General features: G+C 39.9%; 1 protein-coding gene across 3 annotated transcripts in view; it reads left to right on the top strand.

Moving 5' to 3' along the window:
* Positions 1-22,507, top strand: part of ZGRF1 (zinc finger GRF-type containing 1) — a 59,059-nt gene that overhangs the window by 14,841 nt on the left and 21,711 nt on the right. For all 3 annotated transcript variants that reach the window (XM_019521985.1, XM_019521983.1, XM_019521984.1), the window contains 11 exons: positions 1,804-1,883; positions 4,255-4,347; positions 5,621-5,723; positions 5,801-5,904; positions 6,101-6,248; positions 7,212-7,885; positions 13,415-13,553; positions 14,377-14,561; positions 15,448-15,635; positions 17,308-17,447; positions 18,976-19,122. In XM_019521985.1, coding sequence (XP_019377530.1) covers positions 1,804-1,883; positions 4,255-4,347; positions 5,621-5,723; positions 5,801-5,904; positions 6,101-6,248; positions 7,212-7,885; positions 13,415-13,553; positions 14,377-14,561; positions 15,448-15,635; positions 17,308-17,447; positions 18,976-19,122 — 2,001 coding nt within the window. The remainder of the gene's footprint in view (positions 1-1,803; positions 1,884-4,254; positions 4,348-5,620; positions 5,724-5,800; positions 5,905-6,100; positions 6,249-7,211; positions 7,886-13,414; positions 13,554-14,376; positions 14,562-15,447; positions 15,636-17,307; positions 17,448-18,975; positions 19,123-22,507) is intronic.

The raw sequence follows: 22,507 nt of genomic DNA, 5'->3' as shown, positions 1-22,507 counted from the left end.
GCAGCTCATCCAGGGGTGCAGGGCTGGGTGGGAGGGAGGGCAGCTCCCACCGCTGCGTGCACCATGGGAGGGCATGCAGGGCATGTTCCCCCGGATCTGATTGGGGTGGTGCTTGCTGCCGCTGCAAGCTGGGCCCGGGGCTGCACTGGGCTCTTCCCAGCAGGGGGTGGACCAGGCTGCACTTGGGGCAGGTGGGTGGTGGTGCTGGGGGGAGCTACAGCAAATCTTGGGGTGGTTTCAGCCCCCCATAGCTTCCTTCCCAGTGCTGCCAGCCCACCCTGCGTACAGCTCAGCCCCTGCTGGGAAGAGTCTGCCTTGCACAGATCTGGGGGCACACATACCCCATGCCTCCTGGGGTGTGCACAGCGTCATGAGCTGCACCCCCCTGGGATGAGCTGCAGCTGTGTCCTGTGCCTTGCCCCACCCCAGCTGGGTAGTGCCTACCCCAGCCCCACTCCTTTCCTTACCACAGTGGCCTTGATCTGCCTTCCCCCTCTCCTTCCACCACAACAGACTTGCCAGCCGGACACTGCTCTTTAAGCTGCCAGACTGCATATTGGAAATTAGATCAGTATTGGCCGATACGCCTCCTTTAAAATCTGCTATCAGTATTGGCCCCAAAAATCTCTATTGGTGCACCCCTAGTAGAAACAGATGTGGCCAAATGAAGAGGACCAGCTGTGCCAGGATATATCCACTTCGGTGGATGAAATGCATGTTCTTCTGCAGAATCGGGCCCTTACTGCTCCTTGGAGTGGCCAGGGCCCAGTCATGCAGGGTTACACTCAGGGTATATTTCTACAGGTGTTGGGGAGGGAACCCATGCAGGTGCTCCAGGGCCTTCAGGGTCCCAATCCTGCCTGCCCTAGGAATGGGAATTCCTGGGACGTGCAAAGTTAGGCCCTTGAAGCTCTGGGAGAGCTTGCCCTTGGCACCTGGAGAGCATGGGTAGCTCTGGGTTGTCTGTCCTCCTACTTTAAAAGAATCAGGCGTCTGTTTCAAAATAGTGGTATGTCATGCTCACAAATTTTGGCATTTGAGGTGCTACAAGGAGCATGGACGTCTTGTTTGCCTGGCCTTTGTGCCTCCATACACATATTTATGGTGGCACAGAGGCATTCCCTGTTTACAACCTTAATCTAACAAGATTAACTACCTCTCTCTGTTTAAAATAAGAAAAACTAAATAAGGATAAATGCTTTGACATTGGCTTAGTTCCAGAATGCTGGGATCTTTTGGCTATTTTTCTGTCTTTTCCTCATGTGGGACGTTCATTTATGTGCTTTGCTAGCATTACTGAAATTGTTATATGGCCTAATCTTTCAAAAGACTTAGGCTCATGCTTAACTTTACCCGTATGAGTTATTTTGTTCATTGGGCCAAAAAAAATTACCGGTTGAGAGTCGGTGGTTACTGAATAGCTTAGGAAACTTTTTAAAACAAATGTTGCTACAATGAAATTGCAGTAGCTCCAAAGGACTCCTGAAAATGGGCAAAAGATGACGAAAAATATATCAACCTCTTCTGTGGTGTTATGTGTCATGAAAACTTTTTATACCCATATTACTGGCTTAAGTGTGTGCAGTAAGTTGTGTACTAAATATTTCATGTATTTTTTTATGTATGTAGCTAATTGAAAAAAATGGGCCCAAACACCTACTCCTACTCAAGGGTATAGTTCTGTTGATTTCAAGGGAACAACTACTCACATAAGGGCTGTAAGATCAGTTTCTATATAATAAGACTTTTTATGTTTTGAATTAAAATAGTAACTAAAACGTGTTCTTTTTTCATTCTTTGTAGCTAGGAAGCAGTTTGCAGAAGTGTCTTGTTCAGGAGATATGCAAACACCTTGTTTGTACTTTGACTCTTCTAACCTGAGGGTAATTCATTTTCATGTGTGTAATCATACTTTTAAAATAAGTTTGCAGAATTCTCCTTGAATTCAAATTATGGTTTGTGTTACAGTAGTGGTTGTGTTGGGAGTCATTTAGGAATATTAACCTGAAATATGTATTTACATACTTGAACATAAAACATAGTTGACTTGTGGCTCTTGTGATATGAATGCGGCTAAGAGTATCATAGTCTATCATAGAACAGAATATTTAGTTACACTATAAAATGAAGGCAAGGAGATAAACCTTTATGTTTAAAAGCCTAAATCTACCACTAAAAAGTTTAGATTTATATAAAAAAAAAAATTTCCTTTGAGAAAGTTATTCCATAATTGTTTGTTATGGGGTTTCTTACATCTTTGTCTGGAGCATCTGGTATTGATATTTTAGGAAGTCTTAAAGGGATTAAGTTCTTCTCTTTATCATAGTTCTAATTGTCATTTTAAATTCTGAATAATTTAAGTGTGAAATATATATTGCATATTTTTTAACCTTGTCAAGAACTTGATACTTGAAAAGCTACTAAAATATTTATTCTGTGGTGAGATTGTACAAATCTAAGATTTTCAGAATTTTATTTGCAAAGGTGCCATCGCTTTTTCATGGAAACCACTATGTCATCCACTATTGGTATTGGATAAGCCATATTAAACCTTTACAGTCACTTATTTAACATACAAGAGTGGCTGGAAGATGCTTTCTTTTTAGCATATTTATTGTATGCCTCTTTGTAAGTCTTTAAGGACCATTAATATACATGTTTGACAGTGCACTTGAATAGTCTTCATGAGGTCAGTTGGATGACTTGTTTGCTTCATTTTACACATGTGAGGACTAAGGCTGAAGTATGGAACAGCTTCAGTAACGATATAATTTTACTGCTTAAATCATTATCACCTAAGAAAACAGTGTCACATTAGTGTTCTGTTATATGGCTCCTGTTTTCAGCACACCTTTTACATTTGTACTATTAAAAATAAGATATTGTTCCATCATTGTGCTGACTGACTGAAGACTGAAATGCAGTCCTCATTCATATGCTTGTTTTTGTTGCTGGTCTTGTTTTCTTTCCTGAAGGTAGCTCTTAAGGCATTCAGTTTAGTAGCTGTGTTCCTTTTCTCTGTATTTGGAGGTGCCCAGAACATATTTGGGTAGTGCAAAATAACAGTATTTACAGTCCCAACTTCTCAAAAAGTTCCCATTTAGCTCAGTGGAAAATTTAAAAGGAGTTTTTAACTGAGTAAGGAATGAAGGATTGGGCCCTGAAAACAAGATATGGTTTGGAAACGGCAATGGGGAAACCAAAAGGAAGAGCAGAGTATTTTATAAAACCTTAAATAAAAAGAGAACAGCCATTGCTCTCATGATTTACTACAATCATTCTGATTTATATTTTTTATCATTGTTCACATTGTCCCCCATTTCTTTTTTTCTCATGTTTCTGCCACTTTGTGATGATCCTTTCTATATCTGAGCGAAGGTATCTTTGATTGAATTTTTGTGGCCAGTACTGGTAGATCCGGCTTCCTTCTTGGCATAGTATTATAGCATGATGGAAAAAGGGCCAGGCCAAAATATGGGACCACTGAAGGCAACAGTCAACCATTATGGTTTCAAAATGTTCTTAAGATGGTATCATTTGTAGTGGACATGAATCTAACATTAAGTGTCTTCTATTCCAGCTACTGTATTATTTTCACTACCGTGGTATGTTGTCTCATTTTCTCTTATACGTGATATTATGATGGACATTTTTCTTTCCTGATGCTTTTTCATGTTGGAGCTTTCTTTATTCAGGTTTTTTTTTGTGTAGCTTTTTCCTTCATGATTTAACTTCTCTTTTGCTGCTTGCTTAGACACCAGGTCCTTTTAAGAGGTCTAGGACCTGAAATGAGGTTGATTGGCAGGCTGTGTGAGGTATTTTGCAGGGAGCCTGGCTTCATTATACTGATTTTATCTGGTGCTATTAACAGTCTTCACTTTCATCCCCAAAGATGTAGTTTATCTCTTTCCTTAAACTGAAAGAGGTGGCCATTTTTTTCCAAACACATTCTTCCATTTCTCCCTGTCACATTTGAATGGGAGATGTTATTTATGACCTGCTTGTTGACTTTCCGACTTTCAAACAATGAACATGATTTAGAGCATTTGCTACTGACACAGAAATTGTCAGAAAAAAATTAAGAACTATTCCACTTGGATATTGAATTTGGAACTTTCTGCATGGAGAAGGACTTGATTGCAAGCCAGAACAGGCAATCTGCTAAAATAACTGGTGTACATAAAATAGCTGATTACCCTACTTGATTAACTTGCTTTTGTTTTTTTGTTTTTGTTTTTGGTGCTTTGTATCCAGCCTTCTTCTGTGGAGGCACCTGTGCTAGAAACACCCATTCTACCTGTGATCCAAAGCCGGGGAAACCTTGGGACCTTTGACTACCAACCAAAGGTACAATCTTTTAAGTAATGCCAATTCAGAATAACAGTTTGTTTGTTTTTTTTCAAGAAAATGCTAAATTGCATTCTTAATCCCCCTCCGCCTCCCCCCCCAAAAAAAACACTTTTAGTGTACCCAGCTCTTAATACACCTTATCTGTATGTAGTTTTCATTGGAGATCTCAAAATCATAGCTTAACATTTGAAAGGGACATTTTCTGTTGAATTAGAAATGTGTGTAGTTCACTGGTGTTGAGCTGCATAGACATCGCTGCTTTTTGTCAGTGTTCTTAGCAGCCTTATTCTAAGTTCCAAAAATTGTCCTTTGTATGTGTAGGAAATGTTTTCTGATAGTAGATTCTTCCGAAGTAGTTTTTTCTTTCGTTTAACATTTAATAATAATTGCAATACATTGTGTAGCCAGTTGAGTTTCAAGGTCACCAAATAAAAGGATCAGCAGCTAGTGAGATGATGATGAGATCTTCTAACTCACTGTTAGGATGGAATCAACATCCAGTAACTTCAGAGCGTGAAAGTGTCACAACAGAGAGTTACTTGTCAGCCCAGTTTTCAAGTAGTTATATCCTGAGTGACTTCATACAGGTAAAATGAGGTTTGTTCTAGTTGCTTTGTCTTCTCTTAATACAAGAACATAATTGTCCAGATGGTGATGTTAAGGAGAATTAACTATTAATCATAAAATATAGATCATACCAGAATCACTAGGAACTGAAAACTATTCAGAGTTTGAGAATAACCATTGTTGAGTAATGATCCTACAAATATTTGCTATGCTCACATGAGTAGTGATTTGTAAGTTGAAATTTCTGAATTTATTTTAATATATTTCAAAGATCAGTCTAAAATATGCTTGTAATTATGCAGCATTGAATGAATAAATTCCGCATAAAGGAAAACAATAAAGGGCTTTTTGAGTCATTCTATTTTCTTTATAAGAGTGAAAATTTAAATCTGTCCAGTCCTGATATCCTGAAGTACGTGCAAAGTTCCAAATCAGATTTGAAAAAATGATGTTCTGACTTATTCATCTGTTTTTGATATGAGCCAGTAGATTGCTGGAATGCTATACTGCGTCTTCATTTTTACAATAGAACATCAATGGCAGTACTGAAGAGGCTATTTGAATGGGCTTTTCCTTTCCAACACCCATTGAGATTGCAAATATTTCTTATTTTTTTTCGAAGTGAGGTCTTGAAATGAAAATAATGGTGATATGAAAAAGAGTATTCTATCAGCTTTATGATTTTTTTTGTCTTTTTCTGAAGTCCCCAGGCTCAATGAATTTTCCAGAAGATGATCTGAACTTTATTACAGAAGAGAACATTCAAAAGTCTGACTTTATTGAAGAGCCAGATGCCAGTAAATCTTGTAAGTAAAAGTAAATATGAAAATAATGATGGTCACTGTGACTAGTCTATCTGAAAGTTGTCTTTCCTTTTATCTAGCAGTGATATTGGATATGACTTCTAAAATTCCAGAATGGATGGAATCTTCTCCTTCAGATTTTAATCTGAAACTGACCCAATGGACTACAAGGAAACATAACAAGGTGTGAACAGGCTCCTTATTTTAAGCCTTTCTCCTATAATATTAGTATCTGATTATATTATATTTTGTTAGATGTCTCTTGAAATTTGGTAGAAATGTATTAGATAAGGTGATATAAAATAATAAGAACAGTCATTCTTGAGATTTTTCTTGTCTTCAGTACTCAGCTGTACATATTTTTTTTTCTTTGTGTGTAGGTGATGTCACAACCGTTCTCTTCATTAAATCCAGATTCTATTTCCTTAACTTTAAATAGTGAAGAAAATATGATAGATATCCCTAAACAGGAGTCGCTGACATGTGGAGCTTTACCAAGCGATACAGAACATTTGGAATTCTTTTCCAGTAAGAAATTATACATTATAATTGCAGTTAATTCTACTTTTTCCAGCAGAGCTTTGAAGTCCTTGACCCAGACCAGACCCCCAGTGCCCATTGGATACACCAGCTATACCTGAGCCCTAATCCTGTGGTGTTCAGTGTATGTACTGGCAACTATCCCTTCTTCAGAGCCTCTTTGTTTCAGCTTCTAAATGCATGTTATTTATCCATAACATTTAAGCACTGATTAGCTAAAAGACCTTGCTAGTGTGAACAGATTTGTTAAACAAGGATTGTACTCTTTTTTTTTTCCCTTAAGCTTTACACCAAATCAAAAGCTGGAATCCAACATCTCACTCTTAGTAATTTTTTATTTGTTGTCTTAATTTTTCTCCATCTTATGTTACTTTTGAACCTATTTTGAGTAACTTGTGTTGCATCTGGCTATAGTGTCTTCTTTATGCTGAATTTAAACAAATGGGGGCTTGTAGTTTCAGAAACCTGGTATTGATAAAGGTTGATAATATTTTATTTTATATCTGTATTATTTTATCTTTTATCTTTTTTTTAAATTGTTTTTTTTATTGTCCCCAGTACAAATGAGGGCGGTATTTTTTTATTGAAAACCTATTGCTGATATAATGATGCATTTCCAATATTTATAGACAGTTTCATTACTAGAGCACTAGTTTACTGAGACTTTTTTATAAAAATGTATATTTTTATTTCACTATAGAAAATTGGATTTGAACGTGGAAATTTAAATTGTGGAATAATTATATTTGAAATTCCTTATTAAGTGGTAAGATTTAGCTTGGTAATGTACAGGATAAGTGAGTACATAGAGCTTGCTATTACAAGAGAGGTCAAGATTCACAAGAATGTATTTGAATTTTTTCTTTAACTTTTTTCTCTGTGTCTTGAAGCCTAAGATTTGCATCTCAGGGACAGGTGCAGTAGATGGCTAAAGACATATTTGTCTTGCAGGAATAGAGCAGTCCAGCTGTCCAGGAGATGGCAACCTGTCAAGACCCTGCTCCAGACTTAGAACAAGAACTCCACTTGTCACTGTTCCTGCCACTGGGAAGATTCCTGATTCAGAAGTTTATTCAGGTGTGACTGGCTGTGAGGAAGTCCAGCAAGCTTTTGGTTCTCCAACAGTCAACTTGTATGACAAATCAGCAGTGTTTCACATCAGTGCTTTTGGGCCTGAGGACAGGAAGTATGAAACCTTTGGGTCTGGCAAGTGTATGGAAGAAAGACGAGAGGCATTTATGCAACCAGTGTTCCCTAATGTGGCTTCACAAAATGGACAAAGCAAGTGGCTAAAATATCAAAACACAGCTCAATGTGATTTGATAACTCAAAACAGAGGTGATGTGAAAGTGACTGATGACTTCTGTGCTGAGAATGTCATTGGAATGCCACCGGCTGGCACTGGAGAGAGTCAGAGTGATGCCTTGAATAAAAGTTCTTCAGACTCTGTGCATTTGCAGACGATAAAAAGCATACTGGGTAAACACTGTGGAAATTTTAGTAGCCAAGATTCTGTTTCAGAGGGGAAGAAACTTTCTCTGCACTTAAACCACGTTCCAGTTCCTGAAGCAACACAAAAGGTGTTAGGTCAGTTGAGCTGCCATACTGTAACAGGAGACACCCAGGTGTGTAGCTATTCAAGCAGACTGTGTATACTTACTACATGTTTGCCCCATTGGCCCTGCATGTCTGAATGTCCTATCAGGAACAGATCTAGTCAAGGGCAGCATCCTTTGTAAAATGGTCCTGAAAATTCACCGTTCTTGACAGTCTTCTCTCTTGCTCAGATCATACTGATGAAAAGACCAATAATGTTTAAAAACTATCATGGTATAGAAATTTTCATGGGTAATGGGCGATATATTTATTTTTGATGGAAAATCATTTTACTAGGCACCTTCACTGTATGTGTATGATCTGGGGAATATTATATATATAAATGCCAAGCAATAATTCTATATGCTTAATAGCAGAAAAAATACCCAACTACAGAACTGGGCCTGTCACATAGTGACAGCTTATAGTGCAATTTTTTTTTTTTACTGTGACTAAATCTTTTCTAACTCTGATTCTTGGCATCCACTGCCAGCTATAGTTGTGTATAATTTGAATATTGTTGCTGATTGACATGAAGAGAAGTAATCTATGCCACTAATGTCCAGCCTGTATTTGGCAGAATTATTTTTCAAAATGTGGTCATCCTAAAGTCCCTGACCAACATTAAAGTAAAGGTGCAATAGGATCTGATGCGGGATCCCAAGTCAAGCTTTTTGCCATGTCGCATGTACATGGCAGGACACACAGTTGTGGGATCCTGCATCTAATCCCATTGTATCATATTGCTGGTAAATGGGAAGCCCAATCCCTGGCTCCCCCTGCACCAATAAGCAACAAGCTTGGTTCTCAACTTGGGAAGTGCAACCATATGCTGCTGCAGCTGGGATTACTGAGAGCCGATTTGAGTTCCAGCCTCCGGCAGGCATGGTGCACTCCCTTGTCTGGCAACTTTGATTAGCTGACATGGCTCCCAGCCTGTGGAGCACACAGGAGTCTTGAAAAGCTCCTGTGTGCTGCAGAGGCTTGGCACTGGTGATATAGAGTCAGAGTCAATGGACTGGAAGAGACCTGTAAGATCATCAAGTCCTGTCCCCTGCCATAGGCAGGAGGTTAATGAGCTCAAGTGAGCTCAACTAGATGCTTATCCAGCCTCCTCTTGAACACCTCCAAGGATATTGACTGTACCACCTCTGCTGGGAGTGTTCCAGGTTCTAGTTACTCTTATGGAGAAGTAGTTCTTCCTTAAGTCCAGCCTAAATCTTCCCTCTATTAGTTTGTGACCAGTGGTCCTCACCATCCAAACGGGTGCATTCCTGAAGAGTTGCTCTCCCAGATACTGGTGTTCTCCACTGACATATTTGTAGGTGGCTATCAAGTCACCTTGCAGCCTCCTCTTACCCAGACTGAACAAGACCAGCTCCCGGAGTCTCTCCTCATAGGGCCTATGCTCCAGGCCCCTAATCACATGAGTGGCCCTTCTCTGCACCCTCTCGAGTTTATTTGCATCCTTCTTGAGGTGTGGCACCCAAAACTGGGCACAGTACTCCAGTTCCAGCCTCACTAATGCTTAGTTGAGAGGGAGAAGCACCTCCTTGGATCTGTTGGCAACACATCGGCTGATGCACACCAGAGTTCTGTTTGCCTTCCTGGTGACTTCCTTGCACTGTTGGCTCATTTACATTTTCTGGTCAGTTGTGACCCTCAGGTCCTGTTCAGATGCCATGCCAGCCAGTGGGCTACCACCTATCCTACAGTTGTGGTGAAGGTTCTTTCTACCCAGGTGAAGGCCCCAGTACTTTACCTTGATGAACCTCATCTGATTCTGATCAGCCCATAGAACCAGTCTGTCAAGGTCATCCTGGATCTTTACCCTGTCCTCTGGTGTGCCTGCATTTCCCCACAGCTCGGTATCATCGGCAAACTTAATCATAGAGCATTCCACCCCCTCATCCAAGTCGCTAATTAATATGTTAAAGAGCACAGGTCCAAGCACCGATCCCTGTGGGACACTGCTGGGGACAGTCCTCTAGGATGCGGCCATCCCATCAGGCCATCCCATCAATTACAACTCTCTGGACCGGCCTCTAAACCAGTTATCCACCCACCTCACTGTCGGCTGGTCCACGCCAGTACCCTCCGGTTTGGCTGAGAGAATTTCATGGGAAACAGAATCAAAGGCCTTACTGAAATATAAGTAAATGATGCCTACCTCTTCACCCTTGATCTGGTTAGTTACCTGGTCGTAAAAGGACACCAGGTTTGTCAAGCATGATCTTCATTGCCCCTGAGTTCCATGACGTTTTGAAAATCTTCGCCAAGGGCCCTGCTACAAATTCAGTCAGTTCTTTCAGGACTCTTGCTTGTAGGTCATCTGGCCCAACGAACTTGAAAATGTCCACTTGTTCTAAGAGGGACCGTCACCTGTTCGGGATTGATTTCATGTTGTCTGTAGGCTTCCCGGTGTTGTCTGGGTTTCTGGATGGGTGCACAGCTCCTGTTAACCTTCTGGAATACCAATGTGAAGTATTCATTTAGGAGCTCAGCCTTTTCGTGAGAGTCAACTGTGGGCTGTCCCTCCATATCTAGTAGGGGTCCCACAGTGAAGGACTTTTTGTTGTCTTTTTATTTCTGATGCCAGCCTGATCTCCATCCCTGCCTTGGCTTTCCATATCTCATACCTGCAGACCCTGGTTATATAAATAAACTCTTTTCTGGTTGCTGAACCTTCTTTCCATTGATTATATGCATCTTTTCTTTTTCAAAAGTTCTCTAATGTCCCTGTTGAGCAGGTGGGTCTCTTGGCTCCTTTCCTGTTCTTTGATCACATAGGAATGGCCTCTTTTTGGGCAGTGAGAATTGCTCCCTTGAAGAGGCACCATTGTTCCTGAACTCCCTAATCATCCAGTCACTAGTCACAGAGGGCCTTTCTAACTAGCCTCCTGAGTTTCTTGAAGTCTGCCCTTCTGAAATCTAGGACTTCTGTTCTACTAATTAGGATCCTCACCATCCACCAGAAGGCTAACCTAATCGGATCGTGATCACTGTCACCCAGAGTACCTCCAATCTTCAGGTCCCCTATCATTTCCTCCCCTTTGGTAAGCACTAAGTCCAGATTGGCTTTACACCTAGCTGGTTCTTCCACAACCTGTGACAGGAACAGGTCATCAATAGCTGCCAAGAAATTGGCTGACTTGCTGGAGCTGGCCGAATGGTCCTCTCAACAGATGTCAGGGTAGTCACCCATGACAATCGGGTCTTTGGTTCCTGCTGCCTCAGTCAATTCCCTGGAGAATGCCTGATCACTCTCCTCTTCTTGGGAGGGAGGTTTATAGTAGACTCCCCACCATCAGGTTTCCCTCTCCTGAGCCTTCTTGTATCTTGACTCAGAGGGTCTTGAGGGACCTCTCTCTGCTATCAAAGCTGACCTGCAGGAGGGGTATGTTCAATTAAAAGCCTTATAGGAACCAGCCACAAAGTTATTGCACATATTACTCAAAATATGTGCAATAACTTTGTGACTTATTGCTTGTTTTATCATACCATTAATTGAATGAACGTGAGACCAAGTCACTACTTAAAATGTGATTAACCCTTTAATTGCATCTTAAGTGTAACATCTGTCAGGGACCTAATCATGCTACAAATGTTACAACTGCATTTGTACACATAAGTAAAGGTAATACTCTAGGCCAGCATTTCTCAACCTGTGGGTCACAAGATTATATGAAAAGGTCATGAACAACCTTTAAAAATGGATTCTCCTTTTAAAGGAGAAAAACATGGGAAATCATGGCTTTTCCCTTGCAGGCTGGCAGAGTTCCAGCTCTCAAGGGGCTGCTTCCCCCCAACCCCAGACACCCACCCTCTAACCCACACACTGTGGGGCTGGGAGGCAGTGGGTCCAGACTGACCATTGATGTTTACAAATGGTTCCTGGTCCAAAAAAGTTTGAGAACCACTACTATAGGCACAGGAATGACATGTAATTTTACATGTATCCCATTCATAGAAATATGAATATTTTTACATATAATAGGTGAATCTATAGATTTGGTAAATGTATTTCAGATGGTCTTTAAACATTTAACTCTCCAGATTTTCTGCTTTTACTCTGTTTTGACTTTTCAAATTGATTTGTAAATGAATTTTCTCTTCAGAAAAGAAAGACACTTTCAGTTATTTTTTGTTTAAAGCAGTTTAAAAAACAAAAACATTAACCTGATATATCATAATGGCTGATTTAATACTATTTGACAACGATGTTATATTAACGTAGTTAACTATAAATTACACTTTGATCTGTACTTTCTTACCCACTACTGTAACAAGTAATATGATTATTACAACTCAAGAGTTCTATCTTTAAAAAGTATGATTGGTTTTTTCATTCTCTGAATGTAGAGTTGTCAAATACAGAGTAAACTTGATGATTTCCCTTTATAACCAGTTACTGTTTTATTACTTTTGTGTAGCTTTCATGCAGAAAGGCGGGGGGAGAATGGGATATAATGTAAAATCAAAATGAGCTTTTTAAGTTGGAACCTCCTTTTGATAAGTTTATTAGCATTTGTAATGTTTGTTCATACACTAGTTATGTTAATGAGGTTATTAAGGTTTAGAAAATGTTACTTCAAAATGCAGTTGTTAGTTTTTAGAATTTAATATTCTGTTCTTGAATACAAAGAACTGAAGAGCAGATTTGAAAACTGAAACAAAAACTGAATTCTGAATATTAAATATGTATTTTTAAAAGTTTGAGAAAAATGTTATTTCCAGGCATAAACCTGATATGCTAGATTTCAGCGTTATTTCTGCTTTTAGTATCTGTGCTCGTACAGGGTGTCTCATTAGCTATCAGTGCTTTACAAAGTCACATTATCCTCATTTGACAGGAAGCTGAGACACAGAGGAAGTGACTTGTCCAAAGTCACTGGGCATGTGGCAAAACTGACAATGAAAACCTTATGTCCTGAGTCCCAGTCCAGTGTGCATTTCAGAATGCCACATTACTTGCTTAGTTTGCTAGAATTCTGCTTTAACCTCTGTGCAGAAATGGTGCTAATCATGAGTTAGGTATAATTAGTTAGGTATAATCAGAGTGTAAAGGACTTGAACACCATACTTATGCACTATTTAAATTCAGCTTAAAGCCTTAAAATTAACAATTATGTTTTTCATAGACTTTATTTAGCTCATTTGTATTTTACTCTCTCTGGCATCCTGTAAGTTCATATCATAATATAAAATGCTGCAAACTTGCACTTGTTTCATGTTGCACATATGAGCAGTCCTTAAAAGTCAGTGAATTGATCATGTATGTGAACTGAGCTTCTGATCTTAAATTAAGAGTTAGGCTAACAAACAATTTATTTGTGAGTCCTCATAGAATGGCTGTAAAATCAGTCCCTGATATTCTTACTTGTATATATTAACTGAGCATAATATTTTTCAAAAAGGAAGTGGGTAATTTTTTGCATGCCAAACAGTTATGGATCAGGAATCAAAATTCCTTTAATTCATGATTATTTGTTTTAACACAGAATTAAGACATCGGGATTTAGCATAGGTTTTTAATGCCTTATTTTATTACTTTGCAGGAGATATCAATCTCTGAGCTTTCTTTTCCCACAGGGAGGAAAGTAAAATATGCTAATTTTCCTCAAAGAAAAATATTTATACCCACTGCATTTCAGTCTCATGCTCATTACAAACAGATCTTTACAGCTGCTTTGACAGGTACGATTAACAATTTATTCAGAAATTACTATAAGCTGTCAGTAGGTTTTGATATTTTAATATTTTTCTGAAGTTTTACAAAATAAAGACACAGTGGTGGTATGTTGTTTGTATGCATCTTAGTTATTTGAACCCAAGGCTTGCTAAAACTGATTGCTGTTTAGACTGATCTGAATTGTTTAAAAGGAGCCTGAATGTGAAATTCACCTCTATGCAGTTACTCAGAACCTACCTAAATTGGGGTGTGATTAAGAGTTTTTTTGCAGCCCGCTTACACAGCCACTTTTGCAGGCATTTCATGGTGGCCCTGCCCCTCGTTACTAATTGGCTGAGAGGGCTGCCTTTTGTGTGATCCCACCACTTTCTACTGATTGGTAGAGGTGCCCCAGTGGGGGAGGAGGGCAAATGCCAGTTTTTGCAGCAATCACAATAACCACCACTTCTTGTGGTTTCTGCAAAAATTGTGAAAGCACGATTTAAGTTGGTCCCTAGCAGTTACCTAGCCCGCAGCCTGTGTCACGCTTTTTTTTAGATCTACTTTAATTATCAGTATTTGCAACTCTGGTTTTTAATGTGCAGATAATTTAAGTGGGGGGTTTTGTGGAAATACGGGAGTTGAAACTCGTGAGTGTGCATATGCAAGTTATGAATTTTGCATCTTGAAGATATTTAGTTACTTTCAGAGGCTAGGTCCAAATGCCTTGGAAAAAATGGCACTATTGATTTAGAAGCAAAAGTACCCATGAAGCGTGTGTTTGCTTAACTGTTATACATATGTAAGTATTTTAAGGTAATCCTAAATTCTCTCTCTTTTCATATGGAGAACACTTAAACATACTGCTTTTTGAGCTGTCAGAAAGGCTACATAAGGCTCTTTTGAAAGTGGACATATCATTTTACACTTCAGTGGAAAATGGCCAAGGAGAAAGTGAAGAAAACTGTGTTCCTCTCTGCAATCACAAGCAACCTGCAAAGCTTGTTATGGTTAAAAAAGAAGGTAAAAATAAGGTACTGTTTGTTGCTTGTTTATTTAAAGTTTTGGTGATTTATTCACATGATGCTTGGATTATATTCAGGATGGTTCTGTGTATTTTACAATTATATAAGATGCTAGTAATTATATACAGCTATATAATTTCTAATCTGCTGATATCAGTGTTAATACCTGATATTAATTTGATATTCTGAGAGATCTTTTCCGTCTATGAACATCTGTGTGTGTAATACATAATATTTATACTGGTTTCCCTCACTTTATGCAGGTTCTGTATGTGAGAATTCACATGTGATGACTCTCTTTATACCAAAAATGTGTTATTTGCAAGGTGAATTCACTCTTTTATGCGATCGGTGTGGCAGAAGCCAACAGTCAGTTGCTTTGTGCAGTGCGTTGTGGCAGTGAAGCGCACCAAACTAGTTTCCTGTGTGGATCTGTGCGCCTCGCTCATTGTCTGTGACGCACATTTCTGTAGTTGCCAAAAGTGGTGGAAATGGGTCTGGGGGGTTGGTACAGTCAAGGTCTTGGAATATCCCTGTTTGTTACATTGTTAAGTGGGTTCCTTTTACGTGAATTTGAGTTACGCACCATTTTCTAGGAACGCATGTACCACATAAAGCAAGGGAAACCTGTATATTATATTCATATGTATGTATGTATGTAAATTGGGATTTGCATATCTAAATTTCTTTTTGAATACTATGATAGTTAATTAGCAGTCAGGATGCAGTTACAAAAATAAACTGATTTTCTGCGGCTTCTTGGTTTTCCGGCAAACTCATGGACATTCATAAAAACAGATTTATTCTCTTATTATTTACATAGTGTCTAAGTAGGGCTAGCTTCTTTGCATTGGCACTTATTTAAGTAAGTTTTGATGGCTTCTCTCTGTTCTAGGGTCGTTTTTTTTATACCTGTGATGCCCCAAAAGCTGACCAGTGTACATTTTTCAAGTGGGTAGAAGAAGTTAACCCAGGACAAAAAAATTCCAGACCCAATGTAGTGCTTCACGATATAAAAAGTATTGGAGCTTACCTCAGAAGTCAGAGGATTTTCCTCTATGAGGAATGCCAGCTTTTGGTGAGGTATATTGAAAATATGTCCAACTCATAATGTCATATGAAATATAATATTTCTAAATGTCCAGCTGCAAGTTTGCTGCTGTAACTCCATACACTTCAGTGAAATAGTACCATAAAAGAATTTGGAACTCCGTTTAGGTTGTGTTAATGATTTTGTGTAGCAGTTTAAAAGTGAGCTGTCTGACAGATAGTTACAGCAGTGGTATTTCAGGTACTGGTTTCTTATGATAGTTGAAGAAAACAAGATCAGGTCGCAGGCACCAGGTACTCTATGTAATGTTGTCTTAATTAAATCCCTTCTGATCTGTCCTGCTTTCACTACTTGTCATTGCTTAATATTTTTCAGAATGCTTTTTGAACAGAGTTTGACAAATCCACTTGGCAATGCCAAGTTGGAAATGTTCTGTGAAAAGGACACTAGCTGGGCATTTTCTACAGAAATTAAATTTCCATCCCTCTAAGAACTCTTACAGTTTAAGAGCTCTTTAACCTTCTGAATGTGAACATGGATTTTTCAAACCGACAATGTGAAGTGAACTGCCTTACATCCAAATCTTAATCCTAGCATCTCTGTTATGATAGAGAAAGTAAAATTTTACTATCCTTTAAAATGTTCTATGTAACAGCCCTATTCCAAGTGTTGTCTCCATTAAAATGGAATATTCTACTAGCCAAAAAACTTTTATAGCCTCTTCATCAGTCAAGAATTGGCAGCAGTGATTAGGTGACTGATAGTTGCCTATTTTTACCTTCAAATCACTATTTTAATTGGGAAGTAAGTTAGTTGTGATTAAAACCTCTTACCGTATGAAACTCCTTTTTTAGGGGAGAATGGGGAATTTTCTTTAACAAGGGAGAGGGAGTTGTTAAGCCATCAATTTCTGCAGAATTTAAGTTTTAACTTTAAAAAAAATAGTCCTCACGGTTTTGAATGGAACCTTTCAACTATGAACTTAAATCTAAAATGGTGTGATAGCATTTTCTGACATCCTCTTCTTGTTCTTTCCTTGAAACCCTTCAGAACTCAACAGGCAGTTATCAAAGATCATATAAATTATAAGATGCTATGAAATCTATAGGTAGCAGCACAGATTACTGATGATGTTCATGATTTCTGTGTAGTTAAAATATAACTACACAGAAATAAAATTTCTGTTCTGTTCTTATAGGGAGTAATAAAATTAGTAGGGATAATCTGTAAACAGTTTTATGAAAAATATTTTTCTGTTTTTATAGAAACTGCAAAATTTAATTAAACTTTCTGAGCATCTTTAAAAATTAGGTGCAGTACATCATATGTAGCTTCCTATTGAAACTGGATAGTAGAAAAGAAACACATTTAATCTTAAATATTTGCATTCTCAACATCTTAACTTTTTCGTATTCAGCAGCAGTATTAGTAGCAGAGAGGAGGATTTGATAGCTCTTACACCAATTGCTAAGTTGAGGGAGGAAGAGGAGCAATCTGAGGTTGGCTAAATATCAACAAAATATTTAGTTTAAATGCATTTGTTTATAAATAGTGCTTGTCAGGGAAAAGTCTGCAAGAACATTAACACATTTAAAATGTTTTGCTATTCCTGATAAGTGTTGAATCCTTATTTCTGCGGTGAATCAGAATTCTGCCTTTCTGTTTTGTTTTGCTTAAATGTTGTTTCTTGATCTTTTTTAACAGAAAAGCCTTTGATGTTCAAAGAAAACAGTTTAGTAAGCTAAAGAAATTTATGATGTTACATGCTAGAGTTGATGGTGATTCTAAAAACAAAATATATCTTAAACTGAGCAGAAAGGAGCACTCCTCCATGTACAGCAAAGGTAAGTAAATCTGAGCATCTCACTGGTAAGTTTAGGATTGACCTTGAAATCCCCCTGAACCAGCCAGTGCTATATGAGCTCCTCATTTAGCCTGAACCAAAGCTGTCCCCATTGTGTTCTTTATTTCTTGAACATGGCACTGAGATGTATCCCAGGTTCCTTAGGAGGCCATTTTAAGAATTGGTGTGTGGATTACTTGTCTCCTAAGGCAGATAAGGTTTTTTGGGTAAATGCAATATCTTTTATTAGACCAACTAAATAGTTGGAAAACTTGTCCTTTGCAAGCTTTTGGGCACAAACACCCTTTTTCAGGCATAGAGAGAGTCTTCTGGTGTTTTGTATTCTCCTGGGTAGAATAGAAACCAATATGCAAAGCACAGGTCTGAAAATGCAGATGAATTCTGCATTTTCTTTGCAGTGAGGATCAGAGGCAATGGGAGATTATAGGTGAGACAGGTAGGTGTGTGGCAGAGGGAAGGGAGAAATGTTGACCTGGTGATAGACTGTAGCTGGTAAAATGTAGAGAGGTTACCCGGGGTTATCAGATGGCAAGCAGGTTATAATGTGCCATAAATCCAATGTCTGTATTTAGTCTGTGATTTTTTTTTTTGTATCCAGTAGATTTATGAAGTGAAGTTCATAGGCTTGTCTATGACAGGTGTTTTGTAAATTCCCTTTGAGGATTAGAACTGAGAGATTGGAGAGAGAGAGTGGTTGTTTTAGGTCGTCTCCTAAGAGCAGCTGAGACAGAAAAAGTGGGATGCAAGAAACATTAGATACCAGGAACAGGGAATTTGGGTATTGCCCTTGGTGGACTTTCTGTCTCAAGACCTGCGTGCTTGGGTAAGCCCCGAACACTGCATGAAAGAGATCGCTAGGAGGTGAAGGGTGGACAGTGTGACTTCATACCTGGGGAATCCTGGATTCTAGTCCCTGCTGTCTGCCATTGTTCATGCATTTCGTAGTCATCATTGGAAAAAAAACCTGGAATAAATCTGAACCCAGAACTCCGTTGTAGGAAGGCCTCCAAGTGAGCAGAGGGATTTATGGATTGCCATTTTAGACTAGCGTACGATCAACTGAAGTCCTGTTTTGAGCATTTGCTATCTTTTTAGTGCTTTAGCAAAATAGTAGTTAAGTATAATTTGTTTATGATTTTGTGGTTGGCAATGAGAACTGCTCCTTTTAACAATTCATCTGAACTCCAAATAGCCTGAAAAGCATTAACACTTTAGATGAGTCATAAGTCACTAAATACTAAAGCCACAGGGAAGAAACTTTAGCACATTAGTTCTGTACTTGATGTTATTTGTGGTAGCTCTAATGGAATTATTTGGTTACTCCCTTTTAAATGACTATACTAACAAATCTTTTAAAGCTTTGTAATTATCCCCTTTATTTTAATTGGTACTTAAATTTTTTGTTCTAAAGGTTTAATTTGCAAAATAATAAACACTGATTATTACTTTAAAATCTACAGTAGCAGAAGTGTAGAAAAATGAAATTAATGGGTGTATTATTGTGACAGATGATCTTTGGGTTGTTTCAAAGACACTCAACTTTGAACCCCTGGAAACTTTCATTGCATGCAGTGCTTTCTTTGGACCATCAGCTAACAATGAAGTTGAATTATTGCCTCTGAAAGGCTTCTGCCCTTCAAACTGGCACTCCAACAGTAAGTTTTTTGCTTAAAGATATTTTGTATATAAATATTATTTTTGATAAATGTGTGAGCAGTGACATAATACAAACTGGCCATTTCTTAAACCTCAAATGTCAGTTTACTATGAGTATGTCGTATTTATAAAGCTCTGAGAGTTTCCTTCATCCAAAGATCTTAAAGTGCAAAGTATTTTTTTGATCAACTACTTAAAGCAGGGGTTGTCAATCAGGGATACTTTGATAGGTCCCTGGGGGCACGTGGGGACAGAGCACCGCCACCCCACATCGCTGCCTTACAGGAGCAGAGCTGGGGCAGGGCGAGAGCAAGGCCACATAGACACTGCGCTGCCACCACTCCGCCACTTGCCATGCTCCTGCTTCACATCTGGCCACTCCCTGCCACCCCTGCTCCCAGGGTACGTTTACTAAAAAGGCTGCCGGGGGTACACTTATTTAATAAGGTTGAAAACCCCTGATTTAAACAATAGTAGCCTTTTTATAATTCCCTTCTGGCCAGGTTATGAGTAGGTGAAGAAGTCCTATAATACCCAAAAATTCTGCAAAATGATAGTAACCATATCAAAGAGTATGTCCTCAATGTTTTTAAAAATTGGCTGCGTACAAAACTGTGTACATAATAAAGATAAGTCTGTGGCTGTGCTGATATCCTTTCTCTTTATCATGTTGCCAGATCCCAGTAAAATTAAAGGATCAGTGAGTTTGGAACATTCAGAAGAACAAAGCTGCATAAATTTTACTTAATAAACCTTATTGCTGTTGAGTTACTTTTAATCAGCGAGTTTCTGAATGTAAACATTGTTGATTCAAAATTGATACGTCTTTAATGACCCAGTATGCCCTATTTATTATATAATAAATCGTTCAAAAGTAAATGACATTGTCTTCCTCCTCTTTTGGATTAGTCCAGAGGCCTTTTAGTTTCACTTAGTTATCTTTATTGTATTTTGCTGTTGGCATTTGTGTTATTTCTTAGAAGGAGAGGGAGCCAGAGATACAAAAAACCCAAGAAACTGACACATACGGGGCAGGGAAAAGTTTAGACTAAGATTTGTGTTTTGTTAATGTTGTTTGAATTGAAGTAAAGCCATGAACGGGAATAAAGCAGTACTGTCTGTTGTATGGTTGTGCACTCCTTGGAAAAAGGCAAAAATGTACAGCTGCTTTGTAAACTCAGTGTAATATTAAAATTATACTCTCCAGTGCAAACATTGGAAAATTCAAAAGTTAGTTTTAATAGACTGAAGAGTCATTAAAAATACCACAATGCATATGTGCAGCATGGGCATACTAATATGCCTTTCAGAACCAGGGCCCCAAGTTCAATGGTTTTGTCTGGAGGAAGAAGTATAGGATTGGGCCCTTAACTCTTCCTAAGCCATGGATTATTTTTGTCTGGCTTTGCAGTTTTATTGTTGTGCATTAGCGTAGGATTTGTTTTTAGGGGTGCACCAATAAAGATTTTCTTGCCTGACACCATTAGCTGATTACCAACCAGCCATATTGGCTCATACTGATCTGATAGCCGATTTACAGGAATGCAGCCGGTCAGTGTGGAGAGCAGTACCCTGCAGGTTAATCTGTGTGGGAGAAGAGGAGTGAGGGAGGGAAGGGGTGTGGGGTTGCAGATGGAGGGAGGGACTGGAGTAGGGACAGGGGCAGATGCTGCCTAGCCAGGGAGGTGAATGGGACCCTGAGGCAGGTTGAAGGACAGACCCACAGGCTGCTCATCCAGGTGGTGAGGGGAGAGCCTGAGGAGGGGGGAGATGGAGTGGCTCCCTGCTGCTACACACACTTCCAGGGAGGCATGGGGAAATGTTCCCCCCCAGATTTGTGCATGGGGCTGAGGCAGGCTGCCTGCTATGGGCAGAGGCCAGGGGCTGTGCCAGCTTCTTCCCAGTGTGGGTCTGGGAGCAGGGCAGGCTCAGCTGTGCAGGGTGGGCAGCAGTGGTGGCACAGGGAGGAGTGGCTATGGGGGGGGCTAAGGTGAATTTTGGGGTGGCTGTAGCCCTCTAAGCCCTCCCCCCCCAAGTGCCTCCCTTGCTCGGGGCACTCTGCTCTGCTGCCTTTCCCTCAGGAGCCCTGCACCAGTCATGCACCTCCAGCCCGCCCTACAGCGTGGGGTCCCTGAGAGAAAGGCAGCATAGCAGAGTGCTCTGAGCAGGGACAGCACTAAGAAGGGCTTGGAGGCTTTAGCTACCCTGAAATTTCCTACAGCCCACATCCCCATAATCACCCCTGACACTGCCACTGCCACCTGCCCCACACAGCTGAGCCAACCCAGTTCCAAGTCCCTCCACTGGGAAGAAGCTGGCGCAGCCCCAAGCCCACAGCAGACAGCCTGCCTCCATCCTGCACACAAGTCTGGAAGGACACATGCCCCCCCATGCCTGCTCCGAGGGTGCACACAGTGCAGGGAGGTGACCCCTCTCCTTATACCCCCCCCTCCCTCCCACGCCCCCTGGATGAACTGCCCGTGGCTCCATCCCGCTCCTGGCCCTGGGGTCCCATTCACCACCCTGGCTGGGCAGCACCTACTCCCGCCCCTGCCCCACTCCCTGCCTCATCATGGGGGCCTTGATCTGCCCTGCCATGCCTCTTCTCTCCCCCGTGCCCCTTCCCCTCTACAGACTTACTTGCAGGGCACTGCTCTTCAAGCTATCAGGCTGCATTCCTGGCCATGTGCATGTTGTGGCTGTGCGCATACACACAGCATTTATCGGTGAGGTTATTGGCTATACCAGCCAAAAAAGCTGAGAATGTTAATTTTCCTTTTATCGGTGCCGATCCAATATATGACCAATATATTGTTGCACCTTTATTTTACATGTTCTTTCCAGTTTTTAAGACAAAATAATTTTAAAAACCCACCTTATTTGTGGCAATAGCAAAGAAAATGGCTTCTGTAAGCAAGTCCAAAACACGCAACATACTGTATTTACTTGAATACAAGCTAAGGTTTTCCCTCCAGTTGGTGTGGGGGGAAAAAAAGCTTTGTGTCTTATAATCACATATAAGGAAATCTCACTAACTACATTGTCTATCATTAAACTGCTGTGAAAATTGGCATGTGCTTAGCAATGGAAACCAACTATGAAGTTGATTAAATGGAGCCAACATTGAACGTGACTATAAAACACATGGCCTACATTGGGCAAACATACTGATGGGAACCAACCACAAGGATAGATTAGCGGAGTCCATCTGAATAAGACATATGGAAACTATAGGCCCATCAGTCTTACCTCAATCCTGGGGAAACTCTTTGAGAAGATCATCAAGGAGCACATTTGTGATGGGCCGGCATCAGAAATGATGCTCAGGGGCAATCAGCATGGATTTATTAGGGGGAGATCATGTCAGACCAACCTGATTGCCTT

This window comes from Gavialis gangeticus, unplaced genomic scaffold, assembly GCF_001723915.1.
Source record: "Gavialis gangeticus isolate Ggan-Ray unplaced genomic scaffold, GavGan_comp1, whole genome shotgun sequence".
Taxonomy (NCBI): Eukaryota; Metazoa; Chordata; order Crocodylia; family Gavialidae; genus Gavialis; species Gavialis gangeticus.
This window is presented reverse-complemented; position numbering and strand designations above follow the sequence as displayed.